This window comes from Alternaria incomplexa (genome assembly GCF_024043165.1).
Source record: "Alternaria incomplexa strain BMP 0042 chromosome Unknown scaffold_9, whole genome shotgun sequence".
In the NCBI taxonomy this organism is placed as follows: Eukaryota; Fungi; Ascomycota; class Dothideomycetes; order Pleosporales; family Pleosporaceae; genus Alternaria; species Alternaria incomplexa.
Genome location: NW_026249858.1, coordinates 1,572,197 through 1,594,992, shown reverse-complemented (window position 1 = coordinate 1,594,992; position 22,796 = coordinate 1,572,197). Strand labels below are relative to the sequence as shown.

The window sequence follows — 22,796 nt, the reverse complement described above, 5'->3', positions numbered from 1 at the left end:
TGCTCTGGCGAGAGCTGCAAACCCTGAGCCTTAAGGTGTTGGACCTCCCAATATTCATTGAAGCGTGACCAATTAGGCCACTTCTTCAGAGGCTGTTGAGAGGTACTCCTCGAGCGGGTTTGGTGCGACAATAGCTATGGGCGCCTCTTGCGCATCGATCGCATCGTGTGGCTCTTCTCCCCATTTCTTTCTCTGTTCCTTTCTCGCTTCTTTTTCCGCGCTGGCATCCGCGTTCTTTTCATCTCGAAGCCGCTCTTTCTCCGCATGCTTCGTCTTCTGGTCTTCCTTCTTATTGGGTGACTGTTCCTTCTTCCATGTTATATGGCTCTCATGCAAGTCGCCCTTCTTGACCAAGGCTTCCACCTGTCGTTTCCACGTCGATTTATTCCTCGAGATTGAAGCCATCTTCCTATCCTTTGTGACTCCTTCTGTGCAGCAGGCCCCGGTTAACCATTGGTGGTTGCATTTGTACATTCCGGTGACTTCGTGCGGCGTAAAGTCCTCGAGCTCGCCAGGGTATGGAGGAACTGAGACCTTGTCCAGGGGATGTGTTATCTGGTCTGGTCTGATGGGCTCTACCGGTACTGACGAAGTAACGGTAGGCGCAGAAGATATAGAAGTCTGAGGCTTCGGTACCGGCTTTTGCCACGTATCTGGCTTCTGCTGTTCCAGCACTTGGCCAGATGTGGATGGCTGAGACTTGACCGCCAGATCCTCAGCAGGCGTCCCACATGCAATGGCGCGATCGCGATAGTTCCTGTAGGCCACCCGCATTTTCCAATTGACTGGTGTCTCGACAGTCTGAATTGCCACGAGTTGGCTCCAACTTGCCCTGGTCTCGGCCGTGTTCTCCTTGAATTTGTTCGCCAACTCCACCTCTCCCTCCATCAAGCTCGTTTGGACGTTCACGATTCGATTCCAAAGCTTGAGGTGTTTTTCGCTAGCTTGGTCACACTGGCTCATCCGACATCCTAGCTCTACCATGTGGTGGTAGGCGATATAACGTTGGAGTGGTGGCAGAGCTCGCAGGCGCCACACGTCGCGCGGCACCAGCAATTCATGTCGAGTATGGGGAATAGCCCCCAGAGTGCCTTGCTTGGCGAGAATAGCTGGTACGGTCGTGACGGTCTTTCCTTGAAGGTCTGGATGCGCATTGATGAGCCATTGCTCTTGCTGAGTGCGCGGCGTCGTTCGCGCAGTCTGCACATTCACAACGAGGACTTGGGTACCGCGATGAAGCCCTTCGACTCCCGTCTGGTGAGAGGTACCCTTTGTGGCTGCGACTGGAGTTGCGCTGTATTGGTGTGCTCCTTGTGTACCCACTAATGGCTGGATACGCTGTTGCTGTTGCTGACTGAGCTGAGAGTTCGCGGGCATTATAGGCACCATGGGGTGATTTGGCTGGTGACCTTGGACAGGCTGAGGTATAGGTATTCCTGATGTAAACCTATGCTGATCACCTTGTACAGGCTGTTGGCCCGCTGTAGGCCCCATGGGGTGATTTGGCGCGTGACTATGCGCAGCCTGGGATGCATGTAGCCTCCACGCATAGTCAGGCTGTACCACTCGAGCAGGGTGTCGGTTCACGTGAGATCCATAGCTTTGGTATAGATTCCCGAACCCCATCTGTGGAGTTATCAGAGGCCGTGACGGGGGGCTGACACCATAATGCTGGTTGTTGCTGTGTATATACCCTAACGTGGGAGTATATAAGCCGCCCTGGGAAGGCGTATATTCTGAGTTGACTCCCCATGGGTTTAGTGGGACCGATGGGTGAGTATGCGGCGGGCTTAAGTACGGAGGATGGACAAGAGGTGACGACGGGGGTCGTGAAATGTAAAGCGAGGGTGTTTGGGTGTAGCAATCGTGGACGTCGTTAGAATCTTCCGGCGGCGTCCAAAGCCCATGTTGACGTTGTCGTTTGATCGGCCCAACTAATTCCTCCTCGTGCGCGCGCTTCGGTGGGCGCGGTAGCGTCGCAGGCGTGGATGGTAGCTGAGACATAAGAGTATAACTACCAGTCGTGAGTATGGCAAGACGTTGTTGCTTGAAGACCTTTGGAAGCTCGCGAATCCGCGATCGAATTGTTGAGCGTGGCAGTGGATGGGTGGAGGTGGGTTCCAGAGGCTGCGGTATTGCTGGAAGACCAGACCCAACGTGAGGACCAGCTAGCACGTGTAACATTCCGTCACTATTGTTCTGATCATGGGGCGATGCCGGAGAAACGCACTGACGGTCACTGGCAAGCGGCAAGTGCTGTGTTGCTTTCACTTTCACTTCGCTTGTGCTACTCTTGCGTGGGTACGTGGTAGTCTATACAGGAGCCTGTATCAATTGGAATGCATGCTAGATAGATGATCAATTAGGGGGGGTTTTGGTACTGATGTCTACATGAATAGGGTTCATGATCAGAGAGATTGTGTCGCTTGCCGCCTACATAGGCGCTTAGATTAAAGAAACCAAACTGCATATTGGGACTTGAGGTATACATCATGTTTGACGGTGACTATCCGTTAATACAGAACTTTGCGTATGCAGCAAAACGATACAGAGCTGCCTGCATACAACTGTGTGTATGCAGCGACGCGGTACTAAGATGCCTACATAGATGTTTACTCCCATAGACTTACACTACATGTATAGCGTTAAGGTATACATTACCTTCTATACTTTCTATCTATTAACATAAAGTTCTATGTATGTATGCAGCAGCGTAATACAGAGTTGCCTACACATACCGTCAAAGTGAGGAATATATACTATATACATAAATTTGAGGTATACATTATCTTCTCTACTACTCATGTGTGGACATAGAACTCTGCGTATGCAGCAACGCAATACAGATTTCCCTTAGTCGCGCGTTGAAAGGTAGTATAAGTAGTCTAACGAAGTTTTCCTCCACTCGTAATCGTCCTCATCAGTAAAGTTGTCACTGTCGTAGAGAGCCTCCAGAGCGTGTTTTCCGTCGAACTCGAGATGCACTTTCAGTCCGTCGGCGCCATGTTGGTTGAGAATGGTACTACGTTGTGTGTCACAGAACATGTAGTTGCATAGGGTCTGATTAACCTCAACTTATGGTACCAGCTTCATTGTATTAATAGTAGAGACTCTGAAAACTAACTATACCCTCAGCAAAGATACCTATCTACCTCTTCTCCATCCCCATAAGGGTTCTCATGCGGGCAAAGCAGCGGGACAAGTCCATCTGCAGAATCCTAGTTCAGTGCAGAGCCTTGACTCGTGTCGACAAACATATACGATCTACATACATTTTTGGACAAAGTCCGAGGCAACTTGTCCTTTACCAACTCTTCTATGGACTCCTCCGGCTCCATCAATGAGGAGCCCATGCCTCTGAATATCAACGTCTTGAGTTTTGGCCATCCTTCAGCAAAAACATTCTCCACAACGTCCTCGCGAAATCGTATATCCAAAGGACTATCTACCAGTACCTTTCTGATCGATACATCCTCATCCATCACATGGCTGGACCTCAATATTGCTCGGTGTTCCAGCACGACCTCTACCGCGGTGAGACGAATAGACCGCAGGAGAGACGCCCATTGCTTCATTTCAGCAGCCTCCTTCTCAAGATCTTGTAGCATCCCAGAATACCTCTCTTCCTCTTCTTCTGGTATGTCGACCGGTAGATCGAAGGGGCCCGGCTTGCACAGTAGGAGATGAGTAAGCCTCGTTAATGAAGGCCAGTTCACCTCTAAATGGCGCATGTCGCCTGAGGGTATGTAGTAAGTTCTGCGACGAGTCCTCCAGTCGTTTGTCTCCTCCTCTTCATCTGGTTCGAAGAGCTGGGGTTCTTCGAGAATGCCGAGATCGAGACTGACGATAGTAGACGCTGAAGCCCTGCAGATGGCTGAAACAAACTCCACGGGAACATAGCCTCTCAGGCGTACATTCTGCACTTTGGTTGCGGCCGGTTTCTGGAGGAGGCCTAGAGCTGTGGGCGGACCTTTCGGATCTTCGGAGTACTCGCCAATAACCTCAATCGTACGGAGATTAGGAGGTGACAGTATCATGTTCCAGATCTCAGGCGGGCTCTCGTGCGTGACCGTAAGGCAGAGGTGTCGTGTCAATTTCTTGATCCTACCCCAAGCTTCGGATTTTCCATTGGATGCATACATCTCCCTGATGGCAGCACGAAACTGCTAGTTTCTGCGCTCGTATTCCGCATCCTGTCCGGTGTGGTCGCGATATGACCATGAGTCGGGAGTGTGGTCGGTCAGGTAGGCTCTGGGAGGCTGCTCGTGGGAGAGGGTGAAGCATTCGTCATGGGCGTCTTGGCGGTGGAGCTCGATGCTTGTCCAGAGCGCAGACTGCGCGAACTCGCGATACCGCTTCGAAGCGCGTGCCAGCTGAGTCACATCGTGAGGTTTCAGGTAGCTGATGACCCACCAGGTCAGTTCGTTTGGCAGGGTGTCGATCATAGCCTCGGCTTTTGGTGAGGGTGCTGCTATGATGGTAGCTTGGTGTTGCAGGACACGACAGATGTATGTGGCTGTGAGGGAATGAAAGGATGAGGATGGGCCCAACAGGCAGCGGTGACGTGGCAAGGCGCTAGTGAGAGTGCACGTGCAGAGGAGGGGAAAGCGTGGACGCGAAACGCGTCATCACGTGCGCGATCCTGGAGTGATACATGGATGGCACTACAACACAGATGGGGTCGCCACATAGGATGTACTATATGTCAACAACTGATCTACATTAAAGGCAATGTATACTCCAGAGGTAGTCAAGTACTCAACTACATCTCCATCACCATTCCGACCCATGCTTTGTAAATTTAGGAATCATCGAAATCATTCCACCAACCCCCAGCCTTTTTCTGCACAGCCTTTACCACCGAATGCAGCAACGGCGCCGTCCACCCCTTCTCCACGAACATCGTCTTTGCTTTGTCGAGATATTAGAAGGGGCGAAACGTGTTGACACGTGTTAGCACGTGTTAGCACATGTCATCACATGTTAGCACATGTCACGACGTGCGCGATGCTGCTTGCTGCATACACAATACGATATCTTAACAACTGAACTATCTTTGAGAGGACGTATACTCCAGGTCTCATTCTACTTTTTGCTTCATTTTGCTTGCTGCATACACAATGCTGTACCTTGACATTCGACGTATCTTCAAGTTCATGTACGCTCCAGGCCTCGTCCCAGGATCATTTCATGCATATTCCTACTTGCTGCACACGCGCTATTATATCTCAACCATCGAACTATGTTCAAGCTAATGTATACTTTACGTCTTGTTATACCCTGTGGGTCATTCTGGTTGCTGCATACACAATGTTATATCTTGATGATCAAACTGTCTGCAGGGTGATGTATACTCCAGGCTCGTCCCAGAATCATCATGTGCACTACCCTGTTTGCTGCATACATAACACTCTATCTCGACAATCGAAGCATATTCGAAGTGATGTACACTCCAGGCTCGTCCAAGAATACTTACATGCACTACCCTGTTTACTGCATACACAACACTGCATCTCAAAGATTACACTATATTCAAGGTGATGTATACTCCAGGCCTCATTCTAGATACTGCGGCAATGACGCCGTCCATCCTTTTTTAACTAGTAACTTCTTCTCCTTTTCGTAACCCCCTTTCCTACTGAACACCTCCAACGTGACACCCAACTTGTGTAACTCGTCCGCCGCATATCGAAAGAATACAATATCCACCGGATCCAACTCGTGCAAAGTGACGGTGTTCATAGACTCGTTTCTAGTCTCCATGGGTACAATGAGAGAGAGATGCCTGAGAGGAGAGAACAGGGCGACGAGGATGGTGAGATTGGCTTGAAGGGCTTCAGTCTCGGACATGTCTTCGGCTTTTTCGACTGTTTCGTTGAATGTAGACACGAGCTTGTGAAGCTTATCCGTGTTGAAGCAGTCTAATGTAAGATGTTCCAGATGCGCGGGGATGACGGCATGCGGATCTGAGAGACACTTCAGCTTGGTGTCTTTGTGCGGCACGAGTAGGCCAAAATCGACGTGTAGTTTACGGAGGTGTTTGATATCTCTGAAGGTATCGAACTGGGGGTGGCCTTCGGGTCTGTTTGACTCCTGATGTGACCACTGAAGTAGCTCCAGGAGTGGGGTATGCTTCTCTAAACTTCGTAGGAGTTCGACCAAGCCGTCTTCTTGTATACCATCAGGCTGCCAACGTCTGCCTTTTCCGCAACCAACGACCACAAGCTCTCTTAGGTTGCTCATTGCCGGGTTGTTGACCATCTTCTGAACCGCTGCAGGGGTTATGTTGTTTGCTCCAGTAAGTTGTATGCGGCGAAGGACAGGTTGTTTGGGCATAACCGATGGGTATTCGAACATTGATGCGGTAGAAAATGGTCGGAAAGACCGGACTCTGATCTCCAAGGTCCGCAAGGCGGGCAATACCATAACGGTATCCCCGTAAGGCACAGCCCCATTCATGTTAAGATGCCAAAGGCTCTGAAAGGGGCCTTCATTCTCCCTCCACTCTAAACCCAAAACGGCAGATATCCTGTAAGGTAATGGACGCCTTTGGAATTCTAGGTATCGAATGTTCTGTGCATGGCACAGAATAAGAGCCATTGCCGATTCATTGGATGAAGTACCTCCCAAGGGCGAAGTCATGATTTCACTACACCAACGCAATTTCGTTGAAAGAATATGCGGCAAACCGGAGACTGGAAAGAGAACTTCGTCCATTCTGTCCTGTATCGCGGTTTTGTATTTCCATACATCAGAACGCAATTTCTCTTGCTTCAAACTTCGGTTCGTGACCTCCTGACGGCGTACGGGTTGTGTGTAAGTCAAGCTTCCAATGTAGAGCGCAAGTTCCTTGCGGTCCAACAATGTGAAGAGTAACCGTAGCGACGTCTCAACATCGTTAGCGGCAACCTCGATATTCTTGAATAGATAAGGCTCAGCAATACCACGGTAGTATTTGTTTGTCTTAGAGAAGGCGCTGAGAGCTTTGGTGTCGCCGAGAAGACTGCTTGCGATCTGGCCATCGAGTTCGGTCGATAGCTTCTGGAGAGACATTCTAGATGTCGTTGGACCGGGTGAAGTTAAGTGTTATGGGCGCAGAAGGATTCCGTCGATATTGCGGCCGCGCTGAAGCTGGTAGATGTGACGTCTTCACTGAGGTAGGTGAATGCAGTGGTGTAGATCGAAAATGAGTCCAGCAGGTAAAAGCTGCGAGCTCGACCACCGTGAGGGAAGCATGTATCAGGAAGTGAGTGCTGTCGCGTTGACGTAGCAATTAAGAGATATATATAATTTGGTTGGCGTTGGTCGAAATTGATGGTGTAGACAGAACCCATGGTTGAGTGTGGAACTATGAGAACCACAGTCGAACATACCGCTTTGACCCTCCTTTCCCAAATTACTTGGGTACACCCGCCCATAGTGAAAGACTCATCTCTTCCCACCTGCGTGCACATGAGCATTCACTCTCACCTCTCCCACCGCCTCAACCCCATGAACATCAAGACCAACACCGCACCCACTTACGATGTAATACGATTAAACATTGACCAGCCCGAGCACACCACCTATCTATGTATACATATGCTCCTTTCCCTTTGACGCCACTTCATAACCTTCGTTGATCGAGCTGGAGAAAACGAACACGCTGATTCCGAAGAAAATGTTCCAAATGCGAGAAAAATTGCGGTCTTTCATTACCTCAACGGCGAGCCCACCCTGCCCTCCACAGGCGTCTCACCCGTCGTAACGCGTATACTAGGCAAGCGCTCTAAATTCAGATTCAACGCCGGCAACTGCGGCGCCCTCGTATTAATCGGACTTTCGTAATTCGGAGGATCCTCATACGCAGGCGCGTCTTCCCCTGGTACCGGCCGACCATTGCTTCCACCAACTCCACTTCCACTCCCACTATAACTCCTCTCCGGATTCAAACTCACAACCTCAAACCCTTGGGCATGCGGACTAGGACTAGGCCCAGCAGTAGAATGCGAATTCGAGCGCGACGCATCCGCAAAGTCGTAGTCGTCGGACCCGCGGGATTCAACGGATTGGGTGAGAGATGTGACGGAGAGGCCGCGGGCGTGGGCGTCACGGCCGCGGGATTGGCCGGAGAAGGAGGCGGCGGAGTCGAGGAGGGGTCTGTTGTCGCTTTCGGAGGAGTTGGCTCGCAGGCGTGTGCCGTCGTGGCGCGCGACGCCTAGATCGCCATACGCAACAGCGCTCACGCGTCTGTCTCTCGACCGGGTCCGGGCTTGGTGCTCTGCGATGAGCATTTGTGAAACGGAGAGGTCGGCCGCTTCTTCTGCGCGGCGTCGTATATCAGCTAGGGCTTGGACGTCGCCGCGAGCGCGGGCTTCTCGTCGGGCTTGACGCCGGGCTTCGCGGTCGGTGGCTTCGATGCGGCGGGCGAGCCGGATTTGATATAGAGATTCCATTTCTTCTTCCCGTTGGCGCTCTTCTTCGTCGATGGTTTCGGGGAGCTCGAGGACTGTGTCTACGCCGCCGCGTTCGCCTTCACGGGCGAGAACGCGTTCGTTCTCTCGTGCGGCAGACGAGTAGGCGGGGAGTGTCATGACGCTGCGGACAGAGGTGTTTCGGTCGACGCCGGCACCGGTTGTGCTGTTTATTTGCCTTTCCGGGTCTCCTGCTGCTGCTCCGCTCATCTCACCACTCGCCCTGCTTGTGCTCCCCCGGTACTCGGTATCCTGCAGACTGGTCGAGTAGTCATTTCGGCGCGGGCGCTTGCGGAACGCTTTCCACGAGAATAACGAGGGGAGTTTGTCGGCAGACGACTGTTGTGCTTTCTTTGCGGCGCGGTACGGGGCGCGGAACTTGAGGGTTGAGAAGTATGTGATTATGAGGATGGCGAAGATGGCGACGGCGATGATTCCGACCTGGGGAATGCAGGGTTAGCCAGTGCGTGGTAGAGTATGGTAGAGCGATGGCGTAAACTTACTACGACAAAGGTCCTGCCCTGCTTGGAGACTTCTCTCCTCTCGAGGGCGCCGTCCCTTGCATGCCGCGCGGGTAACAACATGGCACCCAAACAACCATGCACCGGGCCCGTCCAAACGTCAAATGTCACCGGAGTCTTGTTTTCACAATGAGATCACTTGTTTGGAGAAGTGTGGATCGCCCAGGCTGCCAAAGGCCCGCCTTCTTGGTTCTGTTTGGCACTAGGGAGCTGTCGAACCGTTGTGTCGTGCGAAGGTTAAGGCAAAACGTTAAGAACAAGCGGCGGGAAGCGATGTCGTGGATGCGGTTAGGATATTGGGGGTTAATGGGTGTATAGTTTGGCGACTACGGAATGGCCGAACAACAATGGGGGAGAGCCGCGAGTAATGGTCTGGCTAGGTCTGCGCCCGGAAGTTGGTCTTGGCAACCTGGCTGAGTGTTGATGCGGTTGCCGGGATGATGGAGCTGTGACCAGGGGCTGTAGCACGACGAAAGAGGAAGAATGCAGTACCATGCAGTATAGTGTAGCAAAGCAGCACTGTATCTTCCAGTCTCTACACATTCAATCGCATCCTCAACAGTTATGCATTATGCAAGATGACAATCAGCCAGCGCCAGACGCCAAAAGCAAGCCTCATGTCATCTCCAAAACCTGCTGCTATTCTTAGGCGCCATCTCCCACATTCAAGGTCCCCACTAGCGCCGGCTCCTGATTGGCGCATCCTACTGCAGGATGATCGCATTCACATGTTTGATCTACAGCGCCGTGGCACAGAGCCACAGACAGACAAACGGCGGTCGCAATAACGGTCGTGAACAAAATTTCGAAAATGGTTATACAGTATATTTTTTGGAGTAAATGACTTGAATGGAAGTCGACGCTGGCTAATTTAACTCCAAGATGGAATACAATAGATACAAGAACCTGGATGCGCTTTCATGACATGATAGACTAAAACTTCTTATCCAACTTTTTCAAGAAACTGCCAATCCCCTTCTCTACTTTATCTACCCGCTTTCCGATGTTGGAGTTGCGTTGCGGTGCGTTGGGGTTCTCGTGGTCTTGCACTGCGGCTTCGTTCTCCGTTGGCCGGTACAGCTGCTGATGCAGGTTCTGTCCCTGTGGTGGGGTTCCCGTGCTGCCGTACTGGTATTGCGCGTAGCCAGGAGAAGCCATTGGCTGGTATTGCTGGGGAGGGAAGCCGGGAGATGGTAATGCAGAATGCGCGGGAAGGGATTGGGGGGCAGGAGGGAAGCCAGGCGAGGATGGGTAGTTGGCGAATTGGTGGACTGGTGCTGTGGATGTTCGCTTCATGGCTGGGGGTGGTGGGGTGCCGTTGTACTGGCCTGGTGGAGGGGCAGACGGAGGGGGTGCGAAGGACGGCGGACTTTGCGATGCACTTGGTGGGCCTGTGAAGCCCTGGCCGGGTGCTGGTGGTCCTGGGAAGTATGCCCCTGATGTCGGTTGAGGCGCGAACGAAGCTTGTAGCGGGTTGCCGTATTGCGCTGCATGCTGATCGTGGACTGCAGCAGATCCGAGTCCCGTACCATCGTTGGCGTCTGGTGGAGGTGGTGTCTTCTCGCGATGAGCAATTGGCTCAGGCGCGGCTGGAGCCGCCGGGTTGTATGCCATTGGAGCGTAGTTGGGTGGCTGCTCGCTGGGAGGAGGTGATGTAGGGGCGGGCGCTGTGGGAGGCCCGGGGAACGACTGTGTTGTGCTGACACTCGGAGTGCGGCTTGTGTGTGATATGGCGGCGCTTTCCAGCCTTGCGATGACTGGGCTCAGGGCGTCGTTCTTGTGTTCCGAGTGTGTTGGCGTGGCATTGGGGTTGCGCACAATCTGCATTTGGTGTGGTTGCAGCACCCTGCGAATGGAGTCGAGGAAGAGGCTCGCGTCTTCCGGCGTCCAGAAGTACAAGTCTACCGTGTGCAGCCTGTACATGTATTTGCCCTGGTTCGAGGGATCGGGTGTGGGGAGATGCCATTGCGACGTGTCTTGGTGGGGGCTCGCGCTGCCATTGTGACTCCGGAATGCGTCGACCGTGAGGGTGAACAGACATGGGTGTTTGTACGTGTGCTCGATCTTGACTGTGTCCAGCTCTATACAGCATGTCAGCTCGTGTGTCATGGGGAAATGTGTCAGCACTCACGGCCTGAAAAGGCATCCTGGTTGGGAGTGCCCGCATGGTTCGCGACTTCTATGCGCCCACTCTGGCGCATAGGGTTGTGGTAGAGGTAGACATAGGAGCTCTTGTCGAAGCGGTGGTGCGGGGGAACCTGGGTAGGTGGGGAGATGTAGTAGTGGACGTCTGCGAAGCTATTCACAGTCAGTATGGGTTCAAGATGACCCAAGCTACCATCACTCACAGCGTCAAGAGAGATACCTCTCCCTGCTGCGGAGGCATGATGTTTAGTGTAAGATGGCAGTGTATCAGGCGTCCAAGATATCTCCAGGCCAAGATGTGGGTTATGAGGTCAGCTGTAGATAGTGAAGTAAGACGGAAGTTAGCACTCTCACATCAACGCAAAGAGAACAAAGACATATATAGGGTCGCAAGGCTGTCATCTCAGCTCCCCACGGGTGCAGCCAACAGCTGCGCGCTCTTCTATTTGCGTCGTGCTCGAAGCGCCGGGTTAGTGTCTTGTTTGGTAGGCGCCGGCCCAAGCTCTGCCGAATGGGCAGCGGGCAGCTCTGCTCCACCCGTGACTTGCGGACCTCCGAGCCAATCCAGAAATTTGCTGCATCGAGCATCGTCGAGCACGAGCATCCGCCGCCGACGACGCGCAATTGAGCCAGCACCCTGCATTGAGCCTCGCCGTCAACTGGAACACATACACTGGACATACCGTCGCCCACACGCATCGCGCTCGCCCACCGCCGCAGCCCAGCGAGGGCAAATTCCCACGTCCACACCCGCCAACATGTCTCTCGTCAACCTCGCACACGTCTGCTCGCACATGCAGAATGCGTCCAAAGCCCGGCTCGGACTGACGTCAATACCCGTCTCCAAGATGCACGTCAACATTGCACTCGGCCTCCAGCGCGAAGGCTTCCTCTCCTCTGTGACCCTCGGCGGGCCCACACCACCCAAGCCCTTCCTGCTCCAAACGCAGCAAGACCCCGAGCAACACGAGCAAATGGCACAGAAGCTCGCAGAAGAGCCCTGGCTCGCCTACCCCGTCGACGCCCCCGCCGGCACAAAACAAAAGTCACCCCTCGGCGCAGAACAAGTCCACGACATACACGTACCCCAGAACCCCGCGCGGAGACGGTTATGGCTCGGCCTGAAGTACTGGCAGAACGAGCCTGTCCTGAAGAATATGAAGCTGATATCCAAGCCCACACGGAGGATATGGCTGACGAGCGAGGATCTGGCTAAGATTACGCGGACAAGAGAGTCGAGCTATGTGAAGGGTTTGACGAGGCCGGGAGAGTGTATGTTCATCACGACGGATCGGGGGATACTGGAGGCGAGGGAATGTGTGGAGCGGCAGTTGGGTGGCATGGCGCTGTGCAGGGTGTGGTAGAGAGACGGGGTGGTTATGGACTGTAAGACTGCATTGTACCAGTATCATGAGGGGGCGGGATTGCATATATGAGGGCTTGCATGGAGTAACGCGCGACGCATCTGTAGAAATATCAAACCCAATTACCATGTATTCTGAGTTCAAAGGACGGATCTTGGTCGAATGCGTTAGTGCGCTGATACCAGGGCTGGACTGGAGGGGTGCAAGAACCAAGGCGATGCGAGTCAACGTCACCAACAGTGAACAGCGGACATCCCGGTACAAGAGACTACGCAACATGGTCAGCCTGCTTGTCATCGCACATTGGGCAGCAAAATTGTTGTTGTGAGCTAAACATTGTTGTTGGAAGTGGTTGTTGACATTTCATTTCGCTGTAGTTCAGAGCATGGATTCGCTCGCGACCAAAGGCCAAAATGAAGCAATTCTCTACAAAATTCGTGCTAATCTACATGACATCCCAGGATATATCCTCGTAACAAACTTCGTGACCACGTTGCTTGCATCCCAGCGTCCCAATTACCAAAAATCAAAGGGGGAATATGTCCAAAGAAATTCGTAAAGATCTGACCATGGCCTTTTGCCAGATGTTCCCAAACCCCAACTCCAGTACCCGTGATAAGCCTCATCATACATCTCTCGTCTTCTTCTTAGACGTAGCTGCGGCGGCTCCGGCTGTGGCTCGCGCGGGGGCTGCGGGAGTGGTGGCCGTGACGCGATCGGTGGACTTCGCGCTTGACGACGACACGGTCGTTGCGGTGGTGGCGGTGCACAAGGAGGGCCAGGATGGATGTGATGAAGAAGAAGATGATGTTCCTGTGCAGACGTCAGCTTTGGGATCGCTTACGACTTCGAAAAGTATAACTTACATGATTCCAAACGCCCACGAGGCCTTGAGCATGGCGCATTGGCGGTTGGTGTCGACGCCGAATCCAGTACCACTGACGGTGAAAAGACCCAAGTCGGTGCTGTAAGAACCACTTCGACGCCAGTTGGTGCAGTCAGCATCAGCAATGCCGCGCAGAGCGTAGACGGCTCCGATGAAGGCGCCCATGAAGAGAAGGTCGATAAAGGCAACGAATTTGGCCGAGTGCTTTGCGCGCGTGTAGAGGAAGAGGGTGCCTAGAGCCCATACTGCGCCGAGGACGGATACGATGAAGAGAACGAGGATGGATGTGGGCGTGAGGAGGTTGCGGCTGTTGTACCAATCGACGAACCACGCCAGCATACCCAGCGCAGGTATGAGGGTGATGATCTGGAAGATGCGCCAAAAGATGAAGGATAGTCCGGAGAACGACATGATGGCAGTTGACAGGTACCGCAGATGCTTCGTGGGAAGACGAGTTTGCTTTGGTCGGGGCTGTCAGCTGAACCACGGTTGGTTGATGCCGTGTAGCGAGGCAGGTGCGATGCGACCAAGTGAGAGATGTAAGACGACGACAAGGCGCTGAGGAAATGCAGGGCAGCGCGCTTTTAAGATCCTGCAGCGACAACAGACCAGGATGCGTCTTGCTTTGCGATCGGGTTGCAGAACGGTCGCGGTGTTGCGGAGTGACGTATAGTCGACGGAAACCGGGATGTATACTTTAAAGTGGGATGTCTGCTCGGGTGGTGGGTATTGGTGAAGGCGGGGGAGGCTGGTACTGTGTGGCTGGATCGTGCCTTCCTCATTTCGAGCCAACCAACACCAAAACACCGCATCCTACGACGACACCTCAAACACGCCATGCTTCGGCGATAGAACTGGTTTTCAGACTACGCCGGAGTACTAGAATGTGTTCGCATCCTGCCATGCTTTGATTTTCGCTGCTCGCTGCTCGATGCGCATTAGCTGCTTCGCGTGGAACCACAACAACACACGCCGCAGCTGAGAGTGGGCCTAGACAGCTGTCGGCGCCCAACCCGCTTCCCTCAGCCTAGACGGCACATGGGCGTCGACGTTATTCGTGGATGCTGGGCAGAACCGCCGAGCAAGCGGCCGTTGACAGCCAGCAATCACCTGAGATTCGACCCGACCAAACGTCTTTGCGCTCATCACCCAGCGCCGTGGGCCGAGCGCCCCAAACACAAGGGATACCTTGCGTGAATCCGGACGTTGTGGAGCAGCACCGCGGACCACCTACACGTTCAAATCTCACGCCGCTCGCCTGTGCCGCTCTTCCTTTGCATCCTCGCCTGCGCCTAAGGATTGTTTTTCATTTCCTGCTGCATGGTGATGGGATGTGCTGACCGCCCAGAAGCACAAGAATCAGCCGGACTTATCACAGACTGCCATTGTCTGCTATCCAAGCCATTACACTGGGGTAGCTATTGGTCTCTCCACACGCACGATGCACCTCGTCCGCAATAGGGACTGCCATTGTGCTGGGCTGTTCGCTTCGCGGATTAACCTGCAGCAACTCGGTAGGATGCGTTCCTTATCAGCAGCCAGACCGCTTTCGATCACTGCTTACTGCCCTGTGCTCCACATCCTGTACGGCGGGACGAGCGGACATGGGTTTTCGAGAATAGGTTCAATATATACAACTCCGTACCGCATAGCTGTCACCCTTTTTACCCCTCGCGTTTTTCTACGCGCGTGTGGAATTTCTTGCCAATTCGATTCCGTACATTTTGATGCCATTGCACACTCTTTCAGCCGTCATTTTCTAATCAAGTACGACCACGTTCTCAGCCGGCGCATCTCGTTCTTTCCGTGTCTGGATTCACGCGGCAAAAATAGCATTCATCCGAATATACGAGGGAGCGAACCCCAGCATACTCCAAGCCAATTTCCACTGCCTCCCGACGTATCTCTTAATCTTTCGAAGCCTATGCCAGGAACTGATAGAACCTTGGGTGTATTGGAAATATCAAACGACATTGTCTGAACAAGTCATCCAGCCTGTCGCCGATCGAAGTTTTGCTATCGACTTCAAGAGGACATGTCAGCACGAGGCGCTCGTAGTCGCAAGGTACAACAGAAAGAAGTTGAGAAAAAGGAAAAGAAAATTGCTGTAAAAGGAAAGGTGCCAGAAGCCACACAGGAAAGCCGAGATGGATTTGCGGAATGGCGTCCATCACCAAACCCCAGCAATCCGAGAAGTGGCATAACACGCTCCTTCACAGTATCCAGCAACAACAGCCATACGACATCTCAGAGTAGTTCTACGCACGATGGCGGAAATGGTAGCAGGCCCCGACTAGCCACCCTTCCGTCTGACGTCTCCTCTGGATCCCGACCTCCGCCAACGAAATCATCGAAGGCAGAGTCAGTCTCAGACACATCTTCAAAAGGCAAAGAGAAGATAAAATATCAGGCAAAGGGCAAAGACACAAAGGCGCCTCGTGGTAGAGGCGGAGGAGTGCCGATCAAGAAGACCGTCGCGCCGTCACCTGGCCCTCCCGTCTTCAGATCTGAGTCGTCAGCGGGTTCCTACGCTCTTCCGCCTGACCAGAAAACATGGTTGAACTTCAAGATATGGACCGACGGAAGAGAAGAACTGCGTCCATACGCCGGGTTTAGCTATGACGAAGATATGCAACACGGCAGCGTACTCATATACTTCAAAGAGGAAGTAGACGAGGACCACCCAATCCCCTCGATTCGGGCAGACTTGGATATCCTCCAAAGCTCGGGATCCACCTGGCTGAGCAATGCCCTGCTGTATAGTCTCATCGATGATAACGACGTGGATGACTGGGCTCTCTCGGAAAATGCAAGTTCACCATCTCAGCCTTTCTCGCCGAATTTCCCACAGCCAGCACAACGACGAATGCTAGGGCCCACATCACCCGGTGGACGGTCTCCACCGCCCTTCGACATCGATCAGTCACATACCAGCATAGATTCTCGGGCTACTTCTAGGGCTTACCATCCATCCGAGGCCTCTCATGGGCGCCAACCTAACTCGCCGCCTCCCTTCCAGCAGGGCTTCCAACGGAATCCAACCCATGAGATATGGTTTACTGCGCCTGACAACGTGAAGACACCACAGGCACAAAGACTTCATCATGTTGCTATTCGTAATTTCCTGGCCATGTTACATGGCAAACCCATAGTTGGATCGGACGTGTTCGATATGCTGAGCACGCTGCAACCTCAAATACACGTCATGTACGATCTCGACACGGACACACGATCTGGAATGACAGCCAGAGAACGAAGCGTGCAGATGATTGTGGAATATCTCGGCCGGTATGGAATTGACGACCTGCGCAACAACATTCGACGAGCTCTAGGGCTTCTGGCTTGGGCAGAACAGGATAGTGTCAAGTGGCGACAGGGCTACCTCGAAAGCTTTGTTCACCTGGCTGGTGTCATGACGCAGGAAATTGAGGATCATCCAGATTTCAAGCGACTGTCAGTAGTCACAAGGCGGAACCTTGGGTTGGCTGCCAAGACACTGCAGTTGCGCGTCATGGAAGCCGAGGAGAAGCTGTCCACATTTGATTTTGGTGATCTTTGGGAGGACAAGTTGAAGACCGCGAACAGCCCAGTCTACCAAAGCTATCAATCGTTTCGCCAGTTCCTTATCGGGCATTTCACACGCATCTACGGTAACTGGCCGCCGACTTCCGACAAGACATGGCTTAATCGCAAGGTTGTAAATGCCATGCAAGAAGACTTTGGTTCGCTATATGACTACTTCGTCGATAGGGAGGTAATATGGAATCCTCGAGAGGAGCGGGCCTCCCGTAAGTGGGAAATGGCCCATAGGAAGAACGACAGCTTCAGGGCAGACCTGCCAGAGCTGGGGATGACAGATATGCTGGTCACCTATGATGCGAAGAATGGGTATGCGCATATCCCGCATCCGTACCCGTTACTTCCGAGAGAAGTGCCAAAGACAAGTAAAGACAAGGAGAAGAAAAGCTTCTTTTCGTCGTTGAAGAAGGACAAACCCAAGGATGCTACGAAAGACGCGAAGGCACAGCTGCAGCTCTCCATCATCTTCAGCGATGCAACGAACATTGAGAAGCTAGATGTCAACTTCAACGGTAATTGGTACACGACTGCCATATTGATGACACGTACTGACATTCGATAGGATCCACACTGATCGACAAGTTTGAACAGTTTGAGCTCACCACCGACCTGAAATACATGTCACCGCGCGAAGCCCGTCTCGGACGCTGGGTCCTCCTCTACGGCATCCTTCAAGTCCTCTCAACCCTATCCGTCGACGTCCAGGGTCTCAGACACACGGACGGCGTCCGCTCCTTCCTCAACACCGACTTAAAGCGCATGCCCGAGTGGGTAAGCAACGGCCAGATCGAGCACCTAGAAGCCCGTCAACAACGATCCTGGTGCTGGCAGCGCGCCTGGGACCCCATGCCCGCGCAGTCCGCACCCGTAGAACTCGAAGCCACATCAACCAACGCGAACGAGCGTACGAACCACCACGATCACCAAGAAGCACGACGTGCGGAGATATCCGCGCATAATTTCCCCAGTCCACCGCCTCAACACGCTCTTCCGCCGCCGCCTCCGACTGCCGTTTCGCATAATCTCGACGGCGCCACGTTGATGCAAAACGACATTCGTCGTCTCGGCGAGAAGATCAACAACCTCTCCCTGTCCCATAACGCGGGTGTACATTTCAGGCAAGAATTTGAACGGCGCCGCGAAAACGAGAAGGTCATCCAGGATGAATTCCATGACCGCAAACCGCGATTACAAGGCGAGACTTTTGGCCCGAGGGCGGCTCGGGATCGAGTGGACAACAACAACAATATCAACAGCATCAACAGGAACGACACCTACTCCCCACCCCGCCTAGACTCCCTCGCCCTCTCCCCTCTCCCAAACTCCCACGCCAACACCCGCCCCCGATCCCGCGACCGCGACCGCACCCACCCCTCCCAACGAAGCACATCCCGCCTAGACGCCACATTCCTCCTCACAGACTCCGACTACTCAACCCCCAGCCACCACACCAACGACTTCATAGACAGGCAGCAAGCGTCCCTCCTACCACCACCCTTATCCCTGCACGCCAACTCACGCAGCCATACAGCTAGTTTGACAACAGACATAGGTCACTATCCGTTTGGTGCGGGGGAGAACGAGGGGGATGGGGAGGGAGAAATGCAGTGGCCGGTTCCGCCGGGGTATAGTGAGAGTAATAGGGATAGACGGATGGATGGGGATGGGGGGATGGGGACGTGGAGGGAAGGGAGGGAGAGTACGGTGTTGGGGGATGGGTATCGGGTTATGAATTTTGAAGACGAGGAGTATGGGGTGAGAGGTGGTGGGAGGGGTGCGAATGCGAATGCGGGTGTGAGGAGGGATGCGAGACGTGTGAGGGAGAGGGGGACGTGGGATACGTGAGGCGGGGGTTAGGTCGGAGTGGCGGTTTGGTGGCGGAAAGGAAAATTTGGCATGCATTAGATTCGGAAGTCTCTCGGCCTGGATATACCCTTGTTTTCGTTTGTCTTGTTTCTTTCATGGGCTGGAGTATAGTATCAAAAGCAAAAGATTGCATGTAAGGAAAAGGCTCCATAATGGTAGGGTACACTAGTCTTTTCGCATCGTGGATTATACGTGGTGAAGGTGCATGCTTGTTGTATTCGTGTAAGTTCTACTTATATCAGTCGAGCAGATGGGCGATAGTGTACATGTAGCTGTGTGTACTCATTACAACTTCACTAACATAAACTTCATCGTTATACACTCCATAAAACCACAAAATTGGAAAGCCGAGAAGCATATTTCCATACAACAGGTCCGTTTTAGGTAAGACTACCTAACAACCAGCCACACCAGAAACATACACACCACTCTACTTCTCCATCAAACTCTTCACCCACCCCGGCACAGCCGGTCTCTTCTCCCAGCCCTCCTTCCAACTCTCCCTCCACCCCTCTTTACTAGCCGGCATAGCAAACACCGCTGTAACAAACCACACCGTCTCCCCTTTCTTAACATCCTTCTGCAGAACCGGCAACACCGTCCTACTCTCCTGCAGATTACTATTCGCATCCGCTAGAATAACGCTTCCCTCGCGGTTCGTCTGGTAAACATCCGCGATACCCACTGCACCCGTACGAGGCGAAGCCGCGAACGCGGATGTGGAGTCTGAAGCGCCGCCCTCGGGGATGGACGTGTCTAGTGTACGCAGTGTGCCGTTCCATTCGGTGAGAAGACGGCCGTCTGATTCGCGAGCTCCGTACACAGCCCACGCACCCTCTGCGCTCTTGATATCGCGACCAGATGTCACGCGATGGACGCGGAGATGCCAGTTCGGCGTCTCTTCCGCCGGCGGCACAAGATACGACGTAATCTCCACATCACCCCAAGGCTTCATACTCGACACCAGCACGGGCACGCCATCGAAGTTCTCAATCGACGAGTCCCCGTTCAGCGCTCTTCGCATCTTCCACAGCTCGCCTCCGTCGTCGGAGAAGGCAAGTTGGGATTCTGGCACGAATTGCTCGAGTTCCTGGTAGCCGGTGGAGACGGAGTAGGCAAAGGCGGCGCTGTAGGCGAATTTTCCGTATTTTGCGTTGCTGTTTTTGATGGCGTAGTGGCAGGATTGGCCGCTGGAAAGCATGAAGCTGTGGCCGCCTGAGCGGCACACGATTTGGCGGGGGTGAGGTAGCGGACGCACAACGCGCGTGTCGGCATATGGATGCGGTTCCTCTTTCGCGGACCAAAAGGGATGGGATTCGGGTACTGCGAGACAGGCGAAGGCGAGCATGCACCAGTACGGGCTTTGAGGCGAATTGTAGTTCTCCGCGAGGTAGTAGTTGGGGTACGAGTAGCCTACCGTGAGCATGCCGTTGGATTGAAAAATGTCGTGTTGAGTTGTCCACCACCGGAGGTTGCGCATCCAGATTCCTTTTACTACGCCCCAGGAGAGGGGAGCGGGCAGCTCGAGATCTGCGTATGCGATTGCGCCCCAGAAGGCGACCATGGCCCAGCGGTATGTGAGTGAGCGGCCGAAGGTGATGGCGCGGCCTTCAGGGTCGAAGAAGTGGACGAAGTCTTGGGCGTACATGCGTGCGCGATCTTTGTATTCCTCGGCTTGCTCTGGGTCGATGTCTGCGGCGAGTTTGGAGTAGAGGAGTTGTAGGTATTGGATCGCGAAGGAGCCGGAGTAGTAGTCCATCTGGCGGTACGTATCAGGTCCGTCGTTGGACCAGCCGTCGCCGCGGTAGTACGTGTTCAGCTGTTTGATGTCTTTCTCCAGCTGCTCTTTCGACCACTTCGCACCATTCCTCTCGAGTCCCAGGTTGGCGAAGACGCGGAACCAAAGCCTGACAGAACGTTAATATCACGTCTCATGACACACGACAAGGGGACGTGAAGGAATAAGAGGGCCATCATACCAATTCGTATCCGGCATCTTCTTATCATTCATACTCCCCAACCACGTCTCTACATTCTTCTTCTGCCTCTCCGTCAACGGATCCCAAAACTCTTTATTCGCAACCGCAAGCGTGAATCCAATGGGACACGCCTCCACCATCCTCTGATCCGTATCCTCCATATACCCCCAGAACTCCGGACTCTCAGGATCCGTCCCAGAAATGAGGCCTTGGACAAACTTGTCCGTTGCAGCATACTTGTTACCCCCAGCTAACAGAGGCGCAAGACCCCATAACGGACGAGCGAAGCCTTCGACCTGCGCACCTGTCTCATCGAAGCGTGTACCTGTGCTGCCTACTTTGATCAAAGCATTGTTGGGTGAGAAACCCGGAATGAGGGGGTCCAGCAGTGAGCCCACAGCGGCAACGACATCGTCGCGCGTCTTGAGCGGATTCGTGGAGAAAGGATGGAGGTTGAACGCCCGATTGGCGTTTGCCGTCTTCGCCGCCATGCTTCGTGTGACCTAACGGTATTTGCTTCTGCGAGTGGCTTGACAACAATACGTGACGATCACTGACTTGACGGTGGATATCGCAACGCCAACTTCCGTGTTCCGCTATCTCCGCTGCGCGGACGATTCTGTTCAGGCTTTCTTGGCGATGAGTTTGGCCTGGAATAATCTTGATGTAAGATGCGGGTGGATGCGTATTGGTGGTGTTAAGCGCAGCCGATTAATGCCCAGGAGCCCAGAACCCCAAGACGGTAGAACAAGATGCAGGCAGCGGATTGGGCGTACTGAGGCGAAAGGCTTGACTCCAGTTCGGTATTCGATTTCGCCGTCGTCGAGCACAATCACAGACACACAGTCTTTCCAATGCTTGACGCTGTTGCTCTTGTTTGTGGGGTTGTTGGGTTTAAGTGACGGATGCAACGTATTGGTGATGCGCAACCTCGGTGCAAGATCGTACCAACACAATGCCGAAGCCTCTTTCATCAGCCTGAACACATACAAAGTAGACAAGTAGACCAGCACCCCACGACCAAATCCGACAGGCCACAGACGTCCATAACCGTTCCGCTCCACAAGTCATCCACAACGCCTCGCCCTCGACCCATCACGCGTCGGCGCGGCCGTGGGGCATCCCTCGCCCCGACCCCATCGCAGGTCTAATACGCGGATAAATAGCCACAACAACCGTAGCGCCTTCCTCAGCGGGGAGAAGACATGTGTCGGATTACTCACCTTGCCCAACTGGGGAAGGTCGCAGGCCGTTGCTTCCCATTCCACGCCCCCGCAAGAAAACGGAAGGACAGCGGGGGGAGACCCCAGACCGTGATCGAACCTGGAGATATTACGCTTGGCAACCCTTTGATATGCAGTCCAACTCGCAACGCCACCCAGCCGTCAATTGGACGGAAAAAGAGCAGGACTTGGCACTTCCAAGACGGCCTTTCATAGCTCCCACTAATCCCACCGCGTGCTTTCCGCCGAGCCAAGCCTATCTCACTACCAAGCATGCTTCGACAGAGTGCGGCGCTCGTCCTGCATGTGCCCCATTGGCCGGAGCCACAAAGGGACGTTCATCTGATGCTCTCGGTACCCTGTTTGTGTGGCTAGCGGCAGCAGCTCTCGCTGTGTGTGGAGAGAAAGAGCAGTGTGGAAACGTGGAGTCTGGGGTCTTGAGTCCGGGGTTAATGGAGGATCACGATAGCTTGCAGGCCAGCCATGGGGCAAAGACCGCGGTGACGGACCAGGCGAGTTACCCCGTCTTGAGCAAGGAGCTAGTGCTGCGAGGATAGCGCATGGGCCGCTGTACCGTCTGGCTGTTTATATATCATGGCCATGCACATCCCACTGGGGAGCTTTTTTAGACCAGCAATTTGCGGAGATCTTCACTCTTCTCTCGCTATTCTCTTCGAACGACACCTGGTGTGCTATACACCAGCGTCTGGTCTAGGGTCAAGCTTGTGGTTTGATCGTTCTGTCTGTCGGTATGTATTCGGTCCTTGTGTCCCACAACAG

General features: G+C 53.5%; 8 protein-coding genes across 8 annotated transcripts; 2 read left to right on the top strand and 6 right to left on the bottom strand.

Annotated features, from left to right (window-relative positions):
* Positions 1-72: 72 nt before the first annotated feature.
* J4E90_006883 (uncharacterized protein) lies at positions 73-1,667 on the bottom strand (the record flags this gene model as incomplete). The annotated part of the gene is made up of 2 exons (XM_051436425.1): positions 73-1,294; positions 1,663-1,667. 2 exons carry the CDS (start codon positions 1,665-1,667, stop codon positions 73-75), a joined length of 1,227 nt encoding a protein of 408 aa, XP_051290219.1.
* Positions 1,668-5,556: 3,889 nt separating this feature from the next.
* Positions 5,557-7,053, bottom strand: J4E90_006882 (uncharacterized protein; the record flags this gene model as incomplete). The annotated part of the gene is made up of 2 exons (XM_051436424.1): positions 5,557-6,272; positions 6,690-7,053. 2 exons carry the CDS (start codon positions 7,051-7,053, stop codon positions 5,557-5,559), a joined length of 1,080 nt encoding a protein of 359 aa, XP_051290218.1.
* Positions 7,054-7,694: 641 nt separating this feature from the next.
* J4E90_006881 (uncharacterized protein) lies at positions 7,695-9,054 on the bottom strand (the record flags this gene model as incomplete). The annotated part of the gene is made up of 2 exons (XM_051436423.1): positions 7,695-8,894; positions 9,049-9,054. 2 exons carry the CDS (start codon positions 9,052-9,054, stop codon positions 7,695-7,697), a joined length of 1,206 nt encoding a protein of 401 aa, XP_051290217.1.
* Positions 9,055-9,907: 853 nt separating this feature from the next.
* Positions 9,908-11,360, bottom strand: J4E90_006880 (uncharacterized protein; the record flags this gene model as incomplete). The annotated part of the gene is made up of 3 exons (XM_051436422.1): positions 9,908-11,055; positions 11,106-11,272; positions 11,323-11,360. The coding sequence occupies 3 exons, from the start codon at positions 11,358-11,360 to the stop codon at positions 9,908-9,910; spliced, it is 1,353 nt and encodes a 450-aa protein (XP_051290216.1).
* A 517-nt stretch (positions 11,361-11,877) lies between these two features.
* Positions 11,878-12,483, top strand: J4E90_006879 (uncharacterized protein; the record flags this gene model as incomplete). The annotated part of the gene is made up of 1 exon (XM_051436421.1): positions 11,878-12,483. The coding sequence occupies one exon, from the start codon at positions 11,878-11,880 to the stop codon at positions 12,481-12,483; it is 606 nt and encodes a 201-aa protein (XP_051290215.1).
* Positions 12,484-13,130: 647 nt separating this feature from the next.
* Positions 13,131-13,780, bottom strand: J4E90_006878 (uncharacterized protein; the record flags this gene model as incomplete). Its single annotated transcript, XM_051436420.1, has 2 exons — positions 13,131-13,296; positions 13,350-13,780. 2 exons carry the CDS (start codon positions 13,778-13,780, stop codon positions 13,131-13,133), a joined length of 597 nt encoding a protein of 198 aa, XP_051290214.1.
* Positions 13,781-15,529: 1,749 nt separating this feature from the next.
* J4E90_006877 (uncharacterized protein) lies at positions 15,530-17,510 on the top strand (the record flags this gene model as incomplete). Its single annotated transcript, XM_051436419.1, has 2 exons — positions 15,530-15,534; positions 15,596-17,510. 2 exons carry the CDS (start codon positions 15,530-15,532, stop codon positions 17,508-17,510), a joined length of 1,920 nt encoding a protein of 639 aa, XP_051290213.1.
* Positions 17,511-19,244: 1,734 nt separating this feature from the next.
* J4E90_006876 (uncharacterized protein) lies at positions 19,245-21,284 on the bottom strand (the record flags this gene model as incomplete). The annotated part of the gene is made up of 2 exons (XM_051436418.1): positions 19,245-20,721; positions 20,794-21,284. The coding sequence occupies 2 exons, from the start codon at positions 21,282-21,284 to the stop codon at positions 19,245-19,247; spliced, it is 1,968 nt and encodes a 655-aa protein (XP_051290212.1).
* Between the last annotated feature and the right edge of the window lie 1,512 nt (positions 21,285-22,796).